This window comes from Lampris incognitus, chromosome 1 (genome assembly GCF_029633865.1).
Source record: "Lampris incognitus isolate fLamInc1 chromosome 1, fLamInc1.hap2, whole genome shotgun sequence".
Taxonomy (NCBI): domain Eukaryota; kingdom Metazoa; phylum Chordata; class Actinopteri; order Lampriformes; family Lampridae; genus Lampris; species Lampris incognitus.
This window is the reverse complement of record NC_079211.1, coordinates 19,337,993-19,360,870: the sequence shown is the minus strand read 5'-3', so window position 1 is coordinate 19,360,870 and position 22,878 is coordinate 19,337,993. Positions and strand designations below refer to the sequence as shown.

Here is a 22,878-nt window from a genome sequence, read left to right as displayed (position 1 = left end):
CTGTGGTTTTGTTGTAAGAAGTGTTTTCCAGCTGACTGATGAAGGCCCCTTGGCGGTCCTGAAAAACCTGGAAAAATTAGTTAAGTTGAAAATACAATTTTCCGGCCCTGGAAAAGTTGTGCAAAATTATATTTTGTGAAAGTCTTGGAAATCTGACTAAAGCAGCATCAACACTGTTAGAGTTATTGACCAATTTAAAAAAAACAAAAAAAAACAAAATAGGAAGTTGGAACCATTGTGGCAATTCTAAAATTTCCGTTGCATGCAGCAATTTTTTCTCAGTACACTAACGTGACTCTTCTGGCTAACTTTCATTGCGGTTAGCTAGTTCTCTTTGTCAACTGTGCTGGGCAAGCACAGTTGACAATCAGAAGGTTCAAATGGGTAAACAAATATGGAGACTAGAGTGGCTCATATGTATACAGTATTTGAAATATAGACAGACTTTAAAATCATATATAGCATTAAAACACTCCTTTTCAGTGGTAGCTCTAAAAACTAGGTTCTTTTGTCCATTGAAATGACGCTAAAAGTTCTGGAAATGTCATAGAAAACCACTGGTGAAAAACTGAATGAACTGCAAGTGTAGCTGTCAATTACGTCATCAAAAAGCAGAGAATATGAAAATCAAAGTGCTGTGTAATAAACGGTATAATATTGCCACAAAACAGTTAAACGGGGGAATTGTGCCGTAAGAGCATAAATGTATCAGACAAGTGAGCCGATTTGTCTTAATTTTCGACAAATCGACTGTTTTATTCAACAAATTCCGTTAGAACTTCTTGAATATACTTCCAGGAATCCAACACACCGTGGGATTTTTGGAAACTGAGCAGGCTTACAAGGACTTTTCGAAGGGCATATTTGAGGCAACTTATCTTTCACTAGAGCATCCCCAAGGATCTATCACACATTTAACAACCATCATATGTTTAACAGCCATCTCAAATGTCTCCCAAGCTTCTCTCAGAAAGGAGGATACAGTTACTGTGTCCGCTACAATGCTGTGAGATCAGGCTTAATGGCTGGCCCAAATTTGCAAGAGAAGGCTGTAGGTGTAAAGGACATTTTATTCAGATTTAGCTCACATTACGTTGGCCCAAAGTAAGTGTGTGTGTGTGTGTGTGTGTGTGTGTGTGTGTGTGTGTGTGTGTGTGTGTGTGTGTGTGTGTGTGTGTGTGTGTGTGTGTGTGTGTGTGTGTGTGTGTGTGTGTGTGTGCGTGCGCGCACACACACACAGTGAAGTGAAGTGTCTTGACTTATCGACCACCTGCAACCTTTAGATATCAGGCAAACTATTGTATAATAGCCCTTACAATTTACTAAATATCTAATCTATATCTGCCCACTCATGGCAAGGTAAAGGTTAATATTTACTGCACGTGGCTGAAAGTTTTGATCATGCACAGTAAAGTTGTGGCACCATTGGCAGAGAGGCAACATTTTGCCAGGTATTTCCCTGAGAAACACAACGGAGCAGCAGCCAAAATCCGAACCACTGCTCCCTGTAGGTGGCATAGACTTGCATGGTCAACCACACTAAACTGCTAATTATCTCACTCACACACACACACACACACACACACACACACACACACACACACACACACACACACACACACACACACACACACACGTCATGGGCAGCAGTGGCTCACGAGGTAGAGCAGGTCATCCAGTAACTGGAGGGTTGCTGGATGGAGCGTCATTTCCGCCCAGCAAAAATGTCGAGGTGTCCCTGAACAAAAGACCTAACCCCTAACTGCTTATGATGAACTGGTTACCTTGCATTGTTGACATCGCCATCCTGTGTGTGTGTGTGTGTGTGTGTGTGTGTGTGTGTGGCATTAATTGTAAAGTGCTTTGGAAAAAAAGCACTATATAAATGCAGTCAAGACAAATGTAGTATAATGAAGCAAAATCTGTTAATAATTCTCGTCACTAATCATTCTGACAATTTTTGACAAGTTCCCCTTAAACTGTCAGCTGATATGCACCCCCAGAAAATGTCAGTTACTAATGTGCTTCTGATGGCTGTTGACAGACATGTAATTCTTGTGACATAATAGGTGTCTTTGTAAACCAGAAATTTCAAATTTGAACTCATCAGTCTATAAGATTCTGTCATTGTTTGTCACGTAATGTTTTATGGTTTGTGGTGTACTGAAATCTGTTCTTGTGTTTTTACAAGAATCATTCCTTGACAACACACCCTACTAGACCATTTCTTATAAGACTTCTTCTCACAGTTGAAGCGTGTACTTTTTTGGTCCCTAATGACCCCTAGATACTGAGCAAAGTACCACTGGATTTCATTTTACCTCTTAAATAAAATGACCTTGAAGTACTGTTGAACAGATGGTGAAAGCTTTTTGGGCCTTCCACTGTTTTTTTCTGTCTTACACTTTCCCTGGTTCTCAAGATTTCTTTCAAATAACTTCACTACATCTTGAAAATCCAATTTGGGGTGCTGATAGATAACCGTGACTATTACTTTGTCAAAGTGTTATTACTTAGCCATCGCCAAATCTTACTTCAAGGCCCAGTATTTACTCAGCATCCTATACTGGGGATGTCCCGATTAAGATTTTTGTTTTTGTCTCTGATCCAAGGCATTTAATATTGAGTATCTTGTCGATACCGATTCCCAATCAAATAACTAATCCAATTTAGGTAAGATATGCTTGACAACTCAATAACTTTACACAAAGAAAAAAAGGGTTACATTTGCCCATTAATGGTTTTTATTTATCAAAATAAACAAACTACAAAAATAATGCAAAATACATAAGCTTTTATAAATATAAAAACACTACAAAAAGAAAGGATACTCCAGAGAGTACCACATAAACTTATTGTATTCCTTCAAATAATCTCTTTAAGTGTCTTATTATATTTAGTCATGTTAAAATTAGCTTGGTTATTACCGCTTTGCCAAACACTGAAATTTTAGACATTACAAGTGGCTGTTGAGCTGCTGTCATTTTCCAATTTAAAGAAGTTCCACACCACAGATGTTTTGGCCACTTTACTGTTGTTGACTTTTTAAAACACTTGCCTTGCTGCTAAAAGTTGTGGATAAATATCGGTTTACGGCATCTAGATGGAGTAGAACGGGGAGTTTACGGCAACTATGAGACAGCCGGCACAGACGGAGAGCAAGGCAGTAAAACAAGGATCAGAATTTGAACGGGTTTAATATAGCCGATAGTGATAATTTAAAATGAGACGTGATCGGTTTTGATACCTATCTCTTTGATTGGATCAGGACATCCCTGTCCAATATACCCACTGGCACACTTACTTCGACTTATGGGAAAAGTTTACTACTGTTGCTTTAAGCTGCACCAATACAGTTTCTTTTGGTTGTACTCCTTCACCTATGTTTAATTTACAGGTTGTATGGTTCAGATTTTAGTGGCATTTATTCAAATTGGAAATAGTTTTTAAAGGTCCAGTCTGATACAAAAACAAGTGTTCCAGCTGTTTGTTTGTTTGTTTTTTTGGGGCGGGGGGTGTTGTAATTATGAGTGTGACTAAAGTCAAAACTGAGATACTGCAGTCACATGATATTTGAGTTTCTGTGCCAGATTACTCATGTTGCATACTCATGCTGTATTTCTGGGAATTTGTGAGCTATGTTTCTAAGTTTCTCAGCATAAAACTAGTGGAGTTGAGGTGATTATAAACTAGGACTTGGATGTCAAGTCTGTTTCTGATGTGGTCTGTTTGTCACTGCAGATGCAGTCTGTACCTAATTTAGCAGGGGTTGGTTTGAGTACACGCACTGCAGCGGTGTGGCATCATTGTCATATAACCACACTCTTCCCACGAGTTCCAGTTCAGCAGAAGATGTGAATACCATGTGACTGCAGTATCTCTTGATATTTAAAAAAACGTTGGACAGCAACTTCGTGCCAAAAAAGCAGATTGATGTCTACAAAATGGTTGAAGCTTTTTATGTAATGTGATTTTCATGTAAAATTTTTATGTAACAAAATTTTGTTATAAATCTCAGGGCTCGACATTAACTTTTTGAGGAACTTGTCGTTCGGATGAGTAAATTTACCTTTCATGTGTCCAGGCACAAAAGTCACTTTTTCGGGTAAAAATGACAGTAATTTGCTTTTCTCATTTTGTTTGCAAATGCAGAATTCAGACAAACAAACAGTTGAAAGCATCCAAACAATGTCAACATATAAATGATTCAATTTATAATACTAATAATAATACCTCATCATCATCATCATCATTACATTTATATAGCGCTTTTCTAGACACCCAAAGCGCTTCACATTGAAGGGGGTAACTCACCTCAACGACCACCAATGTGTGGCACCCACCTGGGTGATGCACGGCAGCCATTTTGCACCAGAACACTCACCACACATCAGCTTGAGGTGGATAGGGAGGAATTGTTGAGCCAGTTACATGGGAGGATGATTAGGAGGTCAGATGGAGAGAGCCAGGTTGGGAATTTTGCCAGGACACCGGGGAACCCCCTACTCTTTACGATAAGTGCCATGGGATCTTTAATGACCACAGTGAGTCAGGACCTCGGTCTAACGTCTCATCTGAAGGACAGCATCTCCTACAGTACAGCATCGCCTACACTGCACTGCACTTTTTAATGAATTTTATTAAAGTTTCTATATGTAACTTTCACCTCAACAAATCACTTTTATATTCCTTTAGATTGTATATAACAATACAGGCAATGCAGAGTGATACTAATGAACGTTCAGATAAGCCAGCACGTAGGGGCATTAAACAGTGTTGCTAAATGTGTAGCCAAAGTGTGCAAATGTCTTCTGGGTCAACTGCTGCGGAGAATCATCTGTATTTTTGGGATAACGGGCCGTTGGACTATGGGCTTCCGGTCCAATGGGACATTTGTTGAACTTGAGATTTCAGTATAATGGGCCGTCGGAAAGAAAAAAAGGGCAGTCCCTGTGAATTACACAGCTGCTAACTCTAGCTTGCTAATATCACTTATTTGTCAGCCAAGTTAGTTTGCCCCCAGCAGACGCTGCAGAACATTACCCCTTCCTTGTTATGCACCCAGTTAAATTCATCTCTCCAGCTGTTCACAAGTTTTTGTTCTCTTTGACTCATACAGTGCAGTTGTAACGTTGGTTGTTCTTATTGGTGTTTTCCCTGGCACTTGGCCAGGCTGCAGAGTCCAAAGGAAAATTGCTGCCACTGTTCTTCTGAGGTAAAAATGGTTTGAACTGCGAGAGGTTCCTACTCTGTGGGTGTGTCTGTGTGCCTGTGTATCTGATTGGTCAATCAAGGCATTCTGAGTTGGATGCTGGGTGGACGTATCGTGGGGAAAAATGCATTTCTTTCAAATCAGTATTCAGAATGTATTCATTTAACTAAATAGTCCAGTAATGAGTGGCACAATGTGAAGAGAGACAGTTTGTTTGTTTGTTTGTTTGTTGTTTATGTATTTATTTTGTTGTTTGACTTTCAACTTGTCCGATGGGGCATGTAAATTTCTCTTCCACTTGCCTTACAAAAAAAAAAAACCCACTTGTCACTGACAAGCCTTAATGTCAAGCCCTGAATCAGATTTGAGTAATTTTGTCTGCCCTTAGTTCATCCCAGCTTTTGCACCACCAACACTTGCTAGTTTGTAGTATTTTAGTAGCAAGTTTACAATTTGCAAATAGCCAACACTAGCTAGTTTGTTAAAAGTGCATCTAGCTCAGTCATGGCATGTCATTCAGTGATACATAGAGTGGATGTTGATTGTGAGTTTACACAAAATTGTATAAGAGGAAAATATCCATGTGTTGGCATTTTTCAGAGAGGAAAAAAAAGAAACTTCTCCGTCCATCCATCCATTATCTGAACCGCTTATCCTGCTCTCAGGGTCGTGGGGATGCTGGAGCCTATCCCAGCAGTCATTGGGCGGCAGGTGGGGAGACACCCTGGACAGGCCGCCAGACCATCACATGCCCCACACCACACACACACACACACACACACACACACACACACACACACACACACACAGACATTCATGCCTAGGGAAAATTGCCGATTCACCTGACCTACATGTCTTTGGACTGTGGGAGGAAACCGGAGCACCCAGAGGAAACCCACGCAGACACGGGGAGAACATGCAAACTCCACATAGAGGACAACCCGGGACGACCCCCAAGGTTGGACTACCCCGGGGCTTGAACCCAGGACCTTCTTACTGTGAGGCGACCACGCTAACCACTGCGCCACCGTGCCACTGTAAACTTCTCCATTCAAGTCAAACTAGGCTTCAATTTGGCAATTTGGCTTCACGTGGTGTCTTGTATGCTCTGATATCCATCAGTCCAACCAGTGATTCCTTTCTCCTTTTTGACATTTCCAAGTCTTGAGGGAACAAAACTGCCTTTTTGGAAATTGTTAGGCTCTTTGGTGACATACTGTTCACAAGACTGATATCACGCCTCGTTTATTAAGTACTCTTTAGTTAGTGAGGGCTTCCCTCTGGTTCAGAGTTGACATCTCTGACAGATTTCTTAGTGAAAGATGGATGAAGCTTGCCAAATTTGTAGCCCCCCCCACCACCACCACCACCATCCACACGCACACACACACACACACACACACACACACACACACACACACACACACACACACACACACACCCCGAAGTCCACTAAAAAGCTGATGGACAAGGGACTTTGCATTTTTTGCCAGTATTTGGAGAAACTCGCCCTTGAGAACACTTCACAGGTGTCCTTTTGTTGGCTGTGTATTAATTTACAAAGACAGCCAAACAACATTCTTGCACTTCTCCCCTACTGTTTTGATAGTTTACCAAGACGAAACAAATTTAAGGCAAAAACTGAAGAGTCTGATAAGTGTCTTCAAATTGATTACACAATGTTATCACTGTTTCATTTGCAAAATTAATTACATTTTTTTAGAAGTACGACAACTTTAACAATTTTAGTGACCCTCAAGATAAATTAGTTTTTACAAAAAAAAAAAAAGAAAAGAAAAAAAGAAATTGCACTAATTATTCATACTTGTAACTTGTCAAAGCTGTTCATAAAAATATGTCAAAGCTAGGTTTTACCCCAAAAGGTACAGGGTGGTATTAGAAATAAACTTCTGCATTTTCTCTTTTTTTCTGTTTTGTTCATAATTGTCTACAGTCGGTCTTCACAACACATCCAGTATGCCCATCCCAGTATTCTAGTCTCTTGAATCCCTCCGTGATGTGGTTAAGTAACTGTTAGGCAGTAAATACAAGAATAAAGTATTTGTGGATGAGAGTAGGGATCAATATGTCCTTCCAAGTAAGTATTCTTTAGAATGTTAAGTTATTTCTTAGAACATAAACTTTTTGGTCTTTGCCTTTTTAAAAATGGTCTTTAAAGCTGATTTTATCTTTAAAGCTGATTTTAAGCAGCACCGATTAAAAATGTGTCCTTTCACAGACTGAGCTGTCAATGTCAAATGTGATTTAAAGAAAAAAAAGAAGATACCCTCTGTGCAATTAATTATTGAATTAGACTAACACACTAAGTAATGATATTCAAGAAAGACGATGTGAAACGTTGGACATGATACAGTCCTGGTAAGCATCATCGTCCCTTTACAGTTATGCTGATGATATACTACTGGTTCCTAAAACACTAAGTTAAGATTAACCACATATACTGGCACTCCTGATTTTCAATATTCTAGAACTGCCATCATCTTAAACACATATTCTAAGGAAATTGATCAATAGTGAGGACAGTGTTTTCTTCTCAGAAATTGGTCAAATGTATGAGATTGGAAGTAAAGTTGTCCAACTTTACATTTTCTGTAAAGGTTTAGCTTGACTATTGGGAGCAGTTTATCTTAAGACTTGTTTCATACAGTTCATGACAAACTTGCCATTTAAAAGATCTCAGAGATGCTGACATTAGGGCTGGGCAATATATCAATAGTATATCTATCGCGATGTAAGACTAGCTATCATCTGGGATTTTGGATATCGTGATATGATGTAAGTGTTGTCTTTTCTTGGTTTTAAAGGCTGCATTACAGTAAAGAAATGTAGTTTTCTGAACTTACTAGATTGTTCTAGTTGTTATATTATTTGTCTCTGCCTGTTTGGACATCATATCCACATTACTAATAAGTGTTTATCAAAAATATTATTGTATAAATATTTTGTGAGAGCAAAAATAGTCATCCTTACAATATCGTCAAGTTATCAAGGTATTCGGTCAAAAATAGCATATTTGATTTTGTCCATACTGCCCAGCCCTAGACAGCAGACTCTATCAGAGGGCTAAGTTGCAGATTAGATGTCTGTATTTTTTTAGTTGCTTTTTGAAATATCCAATTTCAGAGCAATTACGCAAAACTGTCAACACCATCATCATCGGCGGTCACTGGAAGAGAGTAGGACTGTCCTCTCCATTGGGAGAGAAGTCAACACCAGACTGCTGGACATTACAATGAATTAGTTCTTTATTCAGTAACTGGTAGTTGTGAATACAATGATATGTAGTGTAGCCTACACCTATACCTGTGCCATCCTGCCCCACTGTTAAATGGCATATGACAATATGTGGAAAACTAAAAAACTATAACAATGAATCAAAAGACTCAATCTATTCACACAGCTGCTTCAACTTTTGCAGTCAAAGGTGCTGATACATTACTGTGCTGTTCTCCAGTCTAACTCATAAACTTTATCTTAATCCCCATAACATCATGCAGGATGATCTCATAGACCACATTTTACAATTCATTGTCTGAGAAATTCATATTGTGTGATGTCGCAGATAAGAAGACCCGACCAACTCATCTCGAACATTGGAAGATTGAACTAAATGACACTAGTACATAAATCATCAATATATGATATCTGGCTGTTCAAGGTCATACGAACTGAACATTTCTAAGATGAAGTGTAGGTTTATTTTATTTTGAAGCGAGATCTAGTTTGAATCCAGCCAGCTAGTTGATAAACATCAAACGATGTCCATGATGTCAAAGCAGAACAGTGTGAGGATGCAGGTCCTGGATGTATTAAATAAGCTAGCATCTGGAAATATCAGGCAGTTGTTGAGCCTTCAAGGTATTTCACACTCTTGGATAAAATCTTCTCTGGGCTGAAATTCATTTTAGATGAACTGGTAGATCTTGGTATATGCGGTAACTACTACGTCATTTTACCCTAGTGGCTTTCGTTGGTTGTAGAGGATCAGAATAATCCCACCTCATTCAAAAAACTTCTTTTTATTTATTTATCCGTGTTTCTTTTTGTGATTTTTTTTTTCTTTCCCCCCTTTTTCCTCTCCAATTGTACCCGGCCAATTACCCCATTCTTCCGAGCTGTCCTGGTCGCTGTTCCATCCCCTCTGCCGAATGGAGAGGGCTGCAGACTACCACATGCCTCCTCCAATACATGTGGAGTCGCCAGCCGCATCTTTTCACCTGACATTGAGGAGTTTTGCCAGGGGATTGTAGCGTGTGGGAGGACCACGCTGTTCCCCCCAGTTCCCCCTCCCCCCGAACAGGCGCCCCGACTGACCAGAGGAGGCGCTAGTGCAGCGACGAGGACTCATACCCACATCTGGCTTCTCACCCGCAGACATGGCCAATTGTTTCTGTAGGGACGCCTGACTAAGCCGGAGGTAACATGGGGATTTGAACTGGTGATCCCCGTGTTGGTAGGCAACGGAATAGACCGCTATGCTACCCGGACGTCCCCTCAAAAAAAAAATGCTAAATTCATTTTTGAATCCATGGTGACTTTGCTTGCATAGTTGACTAGAGGAGAAATTTTCTGTGAGGTTTCGTTGTGCAACAGCTCAGTATGCTTTCTCTTAACTATGATGATGGTTACGCTCACCACAGTGCTTAGTGCTGTGTTTCAAGCCTCCGTATCTGAACTGGGGACAGCTTTACATGCACATCCTGAAAAGTTCTCATTCACGGTACCAAGCAAAAATACCCTGAAATAGGACAAGTAAGCCTCCAGCAAAACTGTGAAGTAATTCCACCCATTTCTATTTTGTTTAAATCATGAGTCAGTGGTTTAGATAATCATTTCCAACCACTGTCAATCATTGTGTATTTATCATGGTTCCAGCAGCACTACTGAACCCTTGGGGCTTGGATGGCTCTCTCAAATGTCCCTACATTTGATGGAAATTATTCAGGCAGCATGTAATCTTGGGCTACAAGGACAGAAAAGCTTCAGAGCTTGATTGATATCAAATTATTGACTCTTTGAAAAATATTTTAAAGCATCCTTGTATCTTTTATTTGCATTGTTACTGGAATTTTGTTATTTAAGAGCTAGAATACAGTGTTTCGTAATAAATTACTCACAATCACAAAAACCCTCCATCTAGACCATATGTGTTGCAAGTACTGCATTTTTCTGTTTTTAGATTTAGCCTTGTTAAATTGTTGATTTTATCCATTAAAGCTCTATTGCCCAGGATACAAAAAGGTTGCCGCTGTATACATTGTTTAGTAATCTTTGTGCTGTCATGAATAGGTTTAAGGGAAATGGGATAGAACAAATCCCTTAACCCTCTGTACCTCATAAGCATATCTGTACCACATAAGTTGTGGTAATGTTGGCCTCACTTTAGCCTTACAGACATAAGCAAAGTCTGTTTTCTTTGCTACTGTCCAAATGTTTGTTTGTTTTTTTTTTTTTAAACCTATCCAAAGACATGAGGTAAAATTGATGAAACTGGCCATTATTTGAATGACCAAACAGGTGTTAGAATCACATAATTTAGCAAACACTCAATAAATTGTAATCATTTTATTTAAAAAATATATGTTTTAAGGGGGAAAAGATTTTTTTCCAGTTTGCCACATCTTATCCACTATACAGATATGAAATTGTACATATTACAATACAAAAGGAACAGGGAGGAAAAAAAGCATTCGTTTTGCACAAAGAGATTGGGTAAGAGAAAGTGGGTGAATTCTCTCTCGATTTTTTTTTTCTTTTCTTCCTTTTAGGCAGGGTTGGGAACAGGGCTAGAGTATGACAAGAGGAACCAAAAACATTTGACAAAGAGCTAGAGTGCAAAGGGATGCATAATTCTACAAATTGTGTGGATTTTTCAGTTACTTAGTACAAGCGTTATCATAAAACAGTGAAATGTCAAATGATTGACCCCCCCCCCCCCAAAAAAAAAATCCACACACATCCCCCGTTCTTGTTTGGAGAGACAAGGCTTTTCCACAATGGTTGCTGAATGACACTAAGAAAAATGAAACTCATTTCTGACTTCTGAACATGCAAGACAGATCGACAGATCGGAAGGGCAATAGTAAAAGCAGTGCGAAGCTGTAGGAAAAAATAATTACTGAAATAGTGGCGGTGCTTGGCTTGAAATGAATTAACGCATCATTCTTGAATTCAAATGCAAAGTATAACAGTTTGCTTTGGTTCACACTTAAACGTGCTGTTTCACAGTTCATTTGAGTTGTCTGACTCTTACCAAATTGCTTGTCTTTGAACAGGTGTATGTCTTATTACATGTCACAGATGACAAGTCTGCCAATTTTCTTCGGATTGATGTGCGAGGAAGTTTGGACATTCTGGGAATGTGTTATGAAATGCACTGATTAACTACTACATTTAAGCTGAATCTAGATGACACATACAATCGCTCTAAATACATGCTCATTGATGGTATCTCATAGTGCCCCCCCCCAAAAGGTTTATTAGTCAATACTATGTATCCCAATTGCCTGCTGCCAGAAATACCCCAGAAACTCATTCAAGGGTGCTATATATTTAAAAGCATCTTGTGACCTTAAAGTAGTCACTCAGCTTGTGAAATGCAGCCAAATACTTTTCCCACACCATGTTCGAAATACCTCATTTAACAATTTTAGCAGCATTTTTCACTGTTGAAATATATGTTGCTATTTTTTCATCTGTAGGCTCGTCTTGAAGTCAGTGTTGCTGCTACAGTGTAACCAACTTATTTCAGATTCAAAGTCCTGTTAGTCAATATTTTTCATTCCATGCTACTCTCCCCACCTCTCTGCTTTATGGAATACCATTACTTGGCCAGAAAAGATGCTCATTGGCTTAGATAAGCTTAGACATTGCCCCATGGATGCCCCCCTTGCTCGTCCCATCAATTCCCCTCATTTCTCTCCTCTTTCACCCTGCCCCCCACCACAGAACTGAACACAAAGAACTGCGGAGCTGCAGCAGCGGTTTTAGTCTGATGCTAATGCACACCCTTGCTGTGCTGCATACAAATGTGTGCTGACCCAAGCTTGCTGTTTGCTTATCACAAGAACTGCATTTCCTCTCAAGGTGCTCACCAAAGTTTCAAATCTTCACATTTATGTTGATTTTTTTTTTATAATCCAAATTAAGTGGTATTAATTTATAACATTATTTAGTGATCTCATTTGTATTTTAATATATATATATATTGAACAAGAAGGGGGTCTTTGGGAGAAAGGTTCTTGTCTAGTGTTGATTATATTCTATTCAAGTCAAAATTTATTATAGCCCAATATCGCAAAGTGTATTTCTACTAGATTATTTTCCAGTGGTCAAACAAGCTAAATCTTGCTGGATCACTGGTGTGGGTGACAGAATATCAGATTCTTTTTGCCTGGACTTAATTGGTTCAATCTTGAGCCTGTCAGACCTGGTTAGAGTCTGTGCAGTAATCAGGCTGCTTCAACACTGTGCCCCCTGGGAAAGGTTTTATTTTCAGTATGAAATAGTTCCCTATCTAGCCTTTTAGTTATTCATTATGCCATTACTTTCTACTTTCACATATCCAGTATTTTCTTACCTTGGCTGGTGTGTATGTTGGCCTCTGACATATCATGTTGCAATTGAACTGTAGTTACTACATTTAACAAATGGAACTATTTCAGTCACAGTGAGTATGGTGTTTCGAAACTGAAGAAACCATTTATAGGGCATCTTATCCCATCAGAGACATGTGTGACAGTGGTGAATGACAGTATACGTTTAAGGGTCAAATACATTTCCTCTTGAAGTCCTAGGTGAGGAAGACATCCAGACATTTTTGCCAAGTGAGCAATGTGGTATATTGGACATTAACCTTTCCATGACCAGTGCTTAGCTTTTAGATTTGATGGAAGGTTATAGACTTAAGAATAATTGAATGAATTTGAATTGGGAAAGAAGACCGTTATTGGTGTTTACTGAACAGAATTTCAGGTCCCTTCCCTTGTCATGAGAGGATTTTCTTTATTTTTACAGCATTACCAAACAATATCAACATTTGATTTTCACTTGTACTTCAAAATTTGAATTTGATATTCATGGTTTCTTCAATGTTATAGACTTCCAAATCATGTCACCTGAAAACTAAAAAAAAAAAATTACAGGAAATCATCCAATTAATTTGCCCTAAATCATTGTATGAGTGGCCTACAGTGTTTATAGTGCATTTTATAAACTTCATCAAATACTTGCTTGCTGTTTACTTATAAGAAACACAACATTCTTTTGTAAAGAACATTTCTCCACTGTAATAAATTTTCCTTTATCAGAGGGAATTTTGGCTAAATTTCATTCTGTGCTGGAGAATACAGTGACATTGTGGAGACATCTCGGTTTACAATTTTCCTTTTCAAAATGATTGCCCCTGCCTAATATGAATAACCTTGCATTCATAGAAAAATAAATTTGTGAATATCTCTACATCATCCCTAAACTGTCAAATCCGCCCTAAGTCATTTCAGCATTCAACAGCTATCATAAATTCTCGAAGCTCACTTGTAGAAATTATGCCTTTTATAGAAACTGGGAAAATAAATCAAAAAACAAACCCTGTATCATCTGAAATGGTCAAATGGCAAACCATATGCTTTACAAATAAATAAGAGTTCATACTTCACACTCCTTATAAGGCAGTTGCTGACACTTGCACTGCCCATAGCCGTTGATGATGACAAGTGCTCCCTCTTCATGGCTGGGCTCATACTCATTATAGGGCACCTGTGTAGCTAGGTCTGCCATAGGCTGCCGCTGCTGGGTTCTCATCTGTCTGCGGTTCTGGATAGCTGAGCAGTGGCGTATCCGGCGCAGGGTGGGAGGGCAGCACTTCCGTGAGATATACACAATGAAAATGATGAGAAAGAATGAAAATAGCAGGGCCATAGTTCCAATTATAACCCTGTGAGTGAGAACAGTATTGTCCATTTGAGAGAAGTCATCTGTTACAGCTGGCTCTTCAAACACAATGGTAGTTGTTTTAGGAGTGCGTGGTGTTTGAGTCGTGATTGTTGTGGTGGTCACTGTAGTAAAGCTCCCAAAATTCTCTGCATAGTCCTGTGTTGGAGTCTGCTGCATAATTCCAAAGAAGGAGGTGGTGACGTCCAGGGTTGTAGTGGCGTCTGTGGTCGTGCTGATAGTCTCTACAACTGGCACTGAAAAATTCTGGCAGAGTTGGAATCCATAAACGGCATCTAGTATTTCCTCACCCTGGGCATATTCTGGGCTGTGGCAGAGGATGGAATGTTCCCACCTTCCCTTAAAGGTGCTCAGCCAAGTAGCCAGAGAGCAGATCCTTTTGGAACATTCCCATAGGTTGCTAGACAGCCCAATAGTACCCAGAGACCGCCACTTATCCAACACCTGGGGATCCAGACTACTCAGTTTGTTGTTATCCAGCAGGAGAATCTTTAAGTTTGGCAGCGTTTCAAACACATCAGGTGTCAAGACACGAATCTCATTCCCTGTTAGGTCCAGCTTCTCCAGTGTGGTCCAGGTCCACTCCATGCCACATGTCAGGTTGCTTATCTTATTCCACTGCAGATATAGAAACTGGAGGGCAACGAGGCGAGGGAAATGGGCCAAGTTGATCTTGGTCAGCTGATTGTGTTCCAAGTGGAGCTCTCTGAGCTTAATGAGCCCAGCAAAGCCATTGCGGGCCAGGCTCCGGAGGCGATTGTTGCTCAGTCCCAGATACTCCAGGCTTCTACAGTCCCAGAAGGCCCGAACAGGTGTGGTGCGAAGTGAATTGGAGCGCAGGTGGAGAATCTGGAGTTTTCTCAGCCCATGAAACAGTTCTGGTTCCAATGCTGTCATCTGATTGAAGGATAGGTCCAGTATCTGTAGGTTGATGAGGTGGATGAAGGTTGTGTTGGGCAACTTGGTGATGCGATTTGAGCTCAGGTTAAGATCCTTGAGCTTGTAGAGCCCTTGAAAGGCATCCTCCTGTACTGTGGTAATCTGGTTGTGGTCCAGATGTAGCCAGGTGAGCTGACTGAAGCCGTAGAATTGGTCAGGGCTGAGCTCAGTGATGCTGTTGTGACGAAGCGACAGCCCCAGGGCCCCCTTGTCCACACCATCTGGGGGTGCCTGAAGCCCCTGGGTGTCGCAGTAGAACTGCAGATCCTCACAGCGGCATTTCTGAGGGCAGGTTGTGCACGACGCAGGGGGCAGCAGGCACAGCAACAGCATGCTGATCACACATAGACACAGTGCCGACGGTGCAGGTCCCACCAATGGCCACCTTGAATGGAAACCTGGGTGGGTTCACAGATAAAGTAATGAGCTATGGGAAGGGAAAGCGAATCTCTGCAACGTATTTACTGCGTAATTCAGTCCCTGTGTGCTCTTTTTCTAGCTCATGCACACGTTTATTCAGATTTATCATTTCCAGCTTCCCAGAGTGTTAACATTTTTCTTTTTTGGGACATTATTTAGAAGTGGGTTACTATATGTACCTAATATGCTTAATTGAATGCTACTGAGCTATACTTCGATTATACTCTCTTCTCATGTGTTCATCTTATTTTGTTAAATCAGTGATGACTTCAGATTTGATCAAACCTTTTGTGCTGATTCCTTTCTTTTCCACCCCTGTCTACTGTTGCTTTTGGGATTCATTGATATCCCCTTCCTCTGACTTTATTATAGTTTTTAAATTGAATACTAGGAATCGGTACCATAATTTGAGATCCTATTTTAAGGAATATACATTCTACAATACATTTATTGAACACAGTAATCTGAAGAGAGGAAAACAAAGGTCGGTTGCAATAAATAGATTGGGTTGAATAGCCTCATAGTCTTTATCCGCGCTTGTACTCTTATTCTCTATTCAGGTCCAGAGCTTCCTGATAAAGGGGCTAACTTACCCATTCTTTTGTGCACATCGGAGGCTGCATTCAACTGTCCTTTTCCGCAGACTCTTGGAGCAGCCAGATGGAACAAAAATCCAGAGGGGAAAAATCCTTTTGAGTAAACACAAAAGGAATTAGGCTGTTTTGAAATAAAGCAATACTGAGCCCTCTCAACTGAAACAAATTCGGATATTCCATGTCCAAAGATGTTAATTCCTTATGGTCCCCTTTTTGTCCTTAAAAATCCACTCTCAAAGACAGGGTTGCATCTTTTTCTCCCTCCCAGGAATCCTTAATTTTCGAAGTTGATCACTAGCATCCGAAATGACCCCCGTAAAGAGACTCCCCCTCTTTCTTTTTTCTTTTTTTCCTTCTCCCTCACTCCCTCGTTTCCTTTTCCACTGCAGTGATGTCAGCTCAGTTGCTTAATTGAAGATCAAGCGTTCCCTTTCATGGCTGGGGGTCCTCCAACCCTAACTTGTTGATGGCAGCCAGAGACCCTGCTCCTGTCGTCAGCAGCTCAGTCTCAGCATAGCCTCTGAAGCGCAGTGTGCGGAGCCCTCGTCTGCTACCAGAGACGCAGGGGAAGAGAAAAAAGCAGAGCACTGAGTCAGGGATGTTATTCTGTGCTCTTTGTTGCAGCCACTCACCGCTACAGAGTGGTGGCAGCCTGGCGTCGATCATTGGTGCCGTTTCTCTCTCTCTCCTCTCATTCTCTCGCTCCCATACGCACAGACCCACACATGCACAAGCACACTCTCTCTTGCGTAGTCGCTCACTCTCTGCCTTGCACACATTGCTTGTGTGTCTCAGCCTTCTTCCTTCTCCTCCCCCTTGCATCTTTTCCCCCCTCCCATTGGCTCCTCACCATCAGAATATTGATATCTCCAACGTGTTGCGGCAGCTTACTGTTGAAATTAACCATGGCTGTAAATTTCAGCCTGGCCTTGGTGTTGCTTGTGTCGACTCTGTACATACGTAGGCTAGGCCCATGATATTATTAAACAAAACAGACATTTTGTGAGGCCTTGGACAATATGAAGAGGGGAGGGTTGAGCAAGGTTGAAGTGGAACTATACATCGGAATAAAAGTAGGTATGCAATAGAAATGCTAACATAGGCTGTCTGGCTGTTATCCATAATTTACACATCTAGCATGCAGTGCTTTAATTTTTGAGCACAGGCAAATGATGTATGAGCAGCTGTTCAGAAGTTAATTTTGAGGAGCTTTTAACATAATAGACCTGACCAAATACTTGATGGTTTGGAGAGTGGTTATATCCAAGTTATCAAAAGCATCATCCACTCAATTTGACAATCACAGGATTCCCATGTGTCCTAGAAAACCTGTAAATCTATAGGCTAGTCCTCCAATCATGGTTGGGAAAATTATAAAATGGATCAAATGTCCTGCAAAAGTATTGAAGACCTGGACAATTTTAAAGTTGAATTAAATTAAGCCGCTGCCCATCTTTCGGCGCAGGTTGAAAACTCACCTTTTTAAGAACTACTACCCCGTTACTTGTTCTTAGCACTTATTGTATTCACTCATTAAAAAAAAAATCTCTTTCTTGCACTTTTACTTAAGCACTGGTTTTGCTCTTAGATGCTTGTTTAGAAGCACTTATAACCTCTGATGACTAGTAGTTCTCCTGATTTCCTACGTTAAATGCACTTATTGTAAGTCGCTTTGGATAAAAGCGTCGGCAAAATGACTGTAATGTAATGCAATTACAAAATCATATTTTGCCCACTGAGATGTCATCTCTTCAGCATAATTTTTAGCCAACATCTCATATTTTTAAACATATATTTTTAGCCAGTGACATCTCATGAGTGCTTGAAGTTTGAAGAGTTTGTTCAGAGACTAGGTATAGATTATACAGTCCATTTAGAGACTTGAGGCTTCCACTGATCCTTAACACTGAATAATATAACCTTCAGTGGGCCATGGCTGTCATGTATAGCCAAGCAAAAATCCTGAAAAATGTCTTTGAAAAGTCCTTGAAATTATTTCTTAAAAAGAATGGGAACCCTGCTAATGTGATTTTCAGTGTGGGCAAAATGTATATATGTATATATATATATATATATATATATATATATATATATATATATATTTTTTTTTTGGGATACGCTGAAAGATGATTGTGTTCTAGCACAGAATGCCACATGAAAGATCTGGTATTACGCCACCGAGTGCACAGGCAACGAGCCATACAAGCCATTTCAGTATCTAACCAGTTGTGACATCACATTGGGAAGTGACTGATCAGATCCAGCCAATCACTCCATCAAGTCACAATGGGTGTGTGAAGTGATTGGCTGGATTTGATCAGTCACTTTCCAATGTCACAACTGGCTAGATTTTGAAATGGCTTGTATGGCTCGTTGCCTGTGCACTTGGTGTAATACCAGGTCTTTAAAAATGACATCTGCTTCTCAGTGGGCCAAGGTTATGTCTGGTTGATTCTTTATTGATCGGTGGGATGATGAGGCTGATGCTACTGAGTTTTGTTAAAATTTGAAACATCTGAAGACAATACAATATTAATAGGCAATGTATCTGCTTTTAACAAAGCTACGCTTTAGCCCCTATAACCCTTACACAAATTACAAGCTCAGTCCGATAGAGGTTGTTGGGGGGGGGGCTCCCTTTACTTCACTTCAGATTAAACTGTGGAGGCTCAAGGCTTCATGACCCACAAGCTTGTTGTTTCACAATATATCAGTGGCAGTTCCAAGATATCATTGTGTTAATCGCTGGACATAATTTGACTAACTGTACTTTAAACATAAAAAGTACCAAAGTTGTACTCCATAATTGCTTAATGGACTTGCATATTTATCAGATCCCTAAAGAAGGACAGCATATGTACCTGGCTGTGACTCTGGGTCACTTGACTCTGGCAATTTACTGTCATCTTCCACGTATGTTGTTGTAGACTCAATTTTCCATTCTCGGTCTTCTGCAGAGTAAGAGAAGAGGAAATAATGAATGTCTCAGTTAATGTGACGAATACTCCCTGTATTTGGCCTCTGCTAGCCCTTGGTCCTGATCCCCAAACACTGTTAAAAAGAAAAATGGGGAAATTCTCACTGGACCTTCATTTAGGTGAAGCGGCTGGAGTAGGATCAATATCGAAGAGCTCTGTGATCGTTATGCCCGCAGAGGAAACTTGATTTTCATTTGAATGAATTCCCCACAATCCAGGGCGCTACCGGTGTGATATAAAAGGGATATTCCCAAATCTGTCCTAAGGGAGACTGGTTGAGAGACTCGGCTTTAGTGTCATAAATGATGCCATGGAGAAAAATTCTCTGTAATAAGCACCTGAAGACATGCTTCAGAACCTCTGGCATGGAAATAAAATAAAATATATTGAGTAGCCATGAATCTGGGACTGAGAGTCGAGGCAGAGCAGACTAGAACCTTGTTTCAGCACTGCATTCAACCAGTATAAAATCACCGGATTAACATGAGCATTGCTTTCTGACCCCTAACCATATACGCAACCCCCTGATGGGCAAAGGGTGGTGGGGGATGGGGCAGGACCATGCCACTATCATACATGGTATGTTGCAATTGATGTTTGCAATGTAAGGGGGTGGAACAGGCAGGAGTCCAACCTCCTTTTTCTCTTTCTTGTTTGCAGCCCTTCATTTTATTGTTATCCCATATCCATGTTTGTGTGTGTGTGTGTGTGTGTGTGTGTGTGTGTGTGTGTGTGTGTGTGTGTGAGTGAGATAATTAGCAGTTTAGTGTGGTTGACCATGCAAGTCTATGCCACCTACAGGGAGCAGTGGTTCGGATTTTGGCTGCTGCTCCGTTGTGTTTCTCAGGGAAATACCTGGCAAAATGTTGCCTCTCTGCCAATGGTGCCACAACTTTACTGTGCATGATCAAAACTTTCAGCCACGTGCAGTAAATATTAACCTTTACCTTGCCATGAGTGGGCAGATATAGATTAGATATTTAGTAAATTGTAAGGGCTATTATACAATAGTTTGCCTGATATCTAAAGGTTGCAGGTGGTCGATAAGTCAAGACACTTCACTTTCCAGCTCCTAAGGATTTGTTGTGATCCTCACTAGTAACTGCTTGCTACCTGGTATGGGTAATCTCCTTTTGGGACCCTACTTTCCTGTTGACCGTCTTATGATTTTTCTGTAGCTTACTTAGTTTTTGCTTGTTTTTATTCCAGCCTATAGATCATTTGACTTTTTTTTTTTTTTTTTTAGATTTGCACCCTAACTGAGTAAGTCTAGCCTCATCCATGGCTTGTTAAAATAATGTGTTACTGGGGGACTACTAGAAACACATATTTGAGATAATTTTTCTTCGAGTTGTTGTCACAGTGTGTGTTCCAATTTATTGGCAGTATGTAAATGATGTATATCGGTTGTGATTATTAAACTTTGTCAATAGATAAAAGTTTATTGACTTAAAATTGTTTTAAGTCTGTCCGTTTGGGACACACTGGCTCTACAACCTCGGTGACGTCAACACGTCCATCTAGTTATACAAAGTAAACAAGCATGAAACCCACCCACTAATCTGTCTTTCATGTCTGCTGCAGGCTGGCAGGAAGGATAGGAGTGATGCCCTGAACACCGCCATCGACAGGATGACAAAGAAGACCAGGGACTTGCGCAGACAGGTTTGCCTCAGACTTCCCAATATCATCTGTGTTTTTCACAAAACCCCTACCAGTGTATGTTCGTTCATTTATTAATAGTATGTTGATGTCCTTGCTGGAACGGAGACCACTTTTCCGTCATGCAGCTAATATAGGTGTCTGGGTATTCTTTTATTATGACATTGTCTCCACTGTTAAATGGAGGGTGTGTGCACCTTAGACATCTGAAATATTGGATTGTTGTCCAGTCTCCTGGCTGTTGTGATGGGATGTTGCAGTATATACACATGGAATACATCATGTTAACTGGTCCTTTTCTTTCTGCTTTATTCACAGCTGCGTAAAGCCGTAATGGACCATGTCTCTGACTCCTTCCTGGAGACCAATGTTCCTCTACTGGTCCTGATTGAAGCTGCTAAAAATGGCAATGAGAAGGAGGTTAAGGAGTATGCTCAGGTGTTCCGTGAGCACGCCAATAAGTTGATTGAGGTAAAGTAAATTCTACATTGTTGTCAAAAGATAAAAAAAAAACACTGCAACAAAAAGAGCAGTCATAAATCTCCTTTTTATCCAGTGGGTTAGAGACATTTTGCTTATTACCAAATATCAGTTTCCATCTCACTAGCCCAGACTCTGTTCTCTAACACATTTCCTCTTGAGATACAACTTTTGGATTAGAGTGCATCAGAAAGAAGCAATGCTGTGATCTTTTTTAATGAAAACAAACCCCGAAAAATGTGAAATGATTTGCTATGGTCTACTTGAATATAATGAATCTCTTCTCTAACTTGCCATCTCACGTTCTCTCTCTCTGTCCCTTACTTACTCACACATACACACTCTCTCTCTCTCGCCTTGTCTTTCTCTCTCACATTTATATACACACACACACACACACACACACACACTCACACTCACTCGAGCTATACAACACCATTCTGCAAATTAAAAAGGCTACAGATTCATGAAGCTATGTAGTGATGCCATAGTGGGCAGTCAACACGACATAGATATGGATGGTTACAGTCACAAATAAAATGTTAAGCCAAGCAAAAGTAGAAAAACCACCCCTAGACCAAGGTTAAGTACTAATTTTGGGGGAGATGTTTTTATCATTTAATCATCTCCACAGTTGGATATCTTATTTCTTGTGAAGACTACAAAAAGTGAATCGCTCCCAAGCATGGATGCATTTGTATGTATGTGCCATGGGGATATTTAGAAAGATAAATGTGTTTTAAGGAACCTTCTGCAGTTCCTCCTGGGTCCCCCACTCTGGCCACTCTAATAAACTTAATAGAGAAAGCTCAATGTGGAATGGCCATGGCTTTTAAAATCTCCAGCACTGAACAGGGTAGATGGAGAGAATGCAGAAAGAAGGAATGGCAGTGAGTGAAGGAATGACAGTGAGTGCAAGTCACAGGCTAGTGACAAGCTCACCGAAACATTAGCTGTCTTCATTAGTGGTTTTTCAATCCGTCCCAAGTGCCTGTGATACAGCGTCATGAGCTGACCTTTGGAAGTCACTTCCTCTCAAAGGAGGCTGGCCTGTGGTGTTACCGGGTGGGTTGGTGTGGCAGAGCAGTTCAAGGGAAGGGGATGTTGAAGGAAGCTGCTTGAGAAATCAGCGGGAAAAGGGGGACCACACTGGTGAGTGGACCCTCCTATGGCTCCGTTGGGCCTGGGTGTCAAGAAGCTGCACTACAAGATGACATAAGTGGACTCCCTTAATGCTTTGTTTCCCACAATGATTAAGTTTGACACCGTCAGGCGGGCATTAAGGAAGGATCACTGCCAAAATCCACGAGTGCAAATGAGATCCATGCGCATGGATGTAGAGGAGCCTTAAATCAACACAACTGTTAGATTAAATAAATGCTTGTCATGAATTGTGAAATGCCTAACTCATGTTGGATTGAAACCTTAATATTATATTACATAGACACCGAATCTAATAATCCAGACGGCTGAATGCCAGATTTTTCTTCAACAATAGATCAGATTCTGATTGTAAAATACAGTTGTTGGGCAAACATGATTAAATAGTTGATAAACATGTTGGATAATTTACCTGGCCTCTTTAAGAAACCAGGCTAGCTGCTCCACCTGAACATGT

General features: G+C 40.4%; 2 protein-coding genes across 2 annotated transcripts in view; one reads left to right on the top strand and one right to left on the bottom strand.

The window, feature by feature from the left end:
- Positions 1 to 22,878, top strand: part of ctnna1 (catenin (cadherin-associated protein), alpha 1) — a 170,377-nt gene that overhangs the window by 65,610 nt on the left and 81,889 nt on the right. The window contains exons 8-9 of the mRNA XM_056296807.1: positions 20,703 to 20,783; positions 21,099 to 21,251. Coding sequence (XP_056152782.1) covers positions 20,703 to 20,783; positions 21,099 to 21,251 — 234 coding nt within the window. The remainder of the gene's footprint in view (positions 1 to 20,702; positions 20,784 to 21,098; positions 21,252 to 22,878) is intronic.
- Positions 13,880 to 17,047, bottom strand: lrrtm2 (leucine rich repeat transmembrane neuronal 2). Its single transcript, XM_056295324.1, has 4 exons — positions 16,902 to 17,047; positions 16,601 to 16,690; positions 16,138 to 16,190; positions 13,880 to 15,522 (listed from the first exon to the last, which is right to left on the bottom strand). Exons 1-4 carry the CDS (start codon positions 17,045 to 17,047, stop codon positions 13,880 to 13,882), a joined length of 1,932 nt encoding a protein of 643 aa, XP_056151299.1.

Coding starts and splice junctions, on each gene's coding strand:
- lrrtm2 (XM_056295324.1), bottom strand. CDS start 17,047: ATGGTTAATTTCAACAGTAAGCTGCCGCAACACGTTGGAGATATCAAT. Junction 16,691..16,901: donor CAATGTGTGCAAGGCAGAGA/GTGAGCGACTAC, acceptor CGTCTCTGGTAG/CAGACGAGGGCTCCGCACAC. Junction 15,523..16,137: donor CGATGTGCACAAAAGAATGG/GTAAGTTAGCCC, acceptor GAACCCACCCAG/GTTTCCATTCAAGGTGGCCA.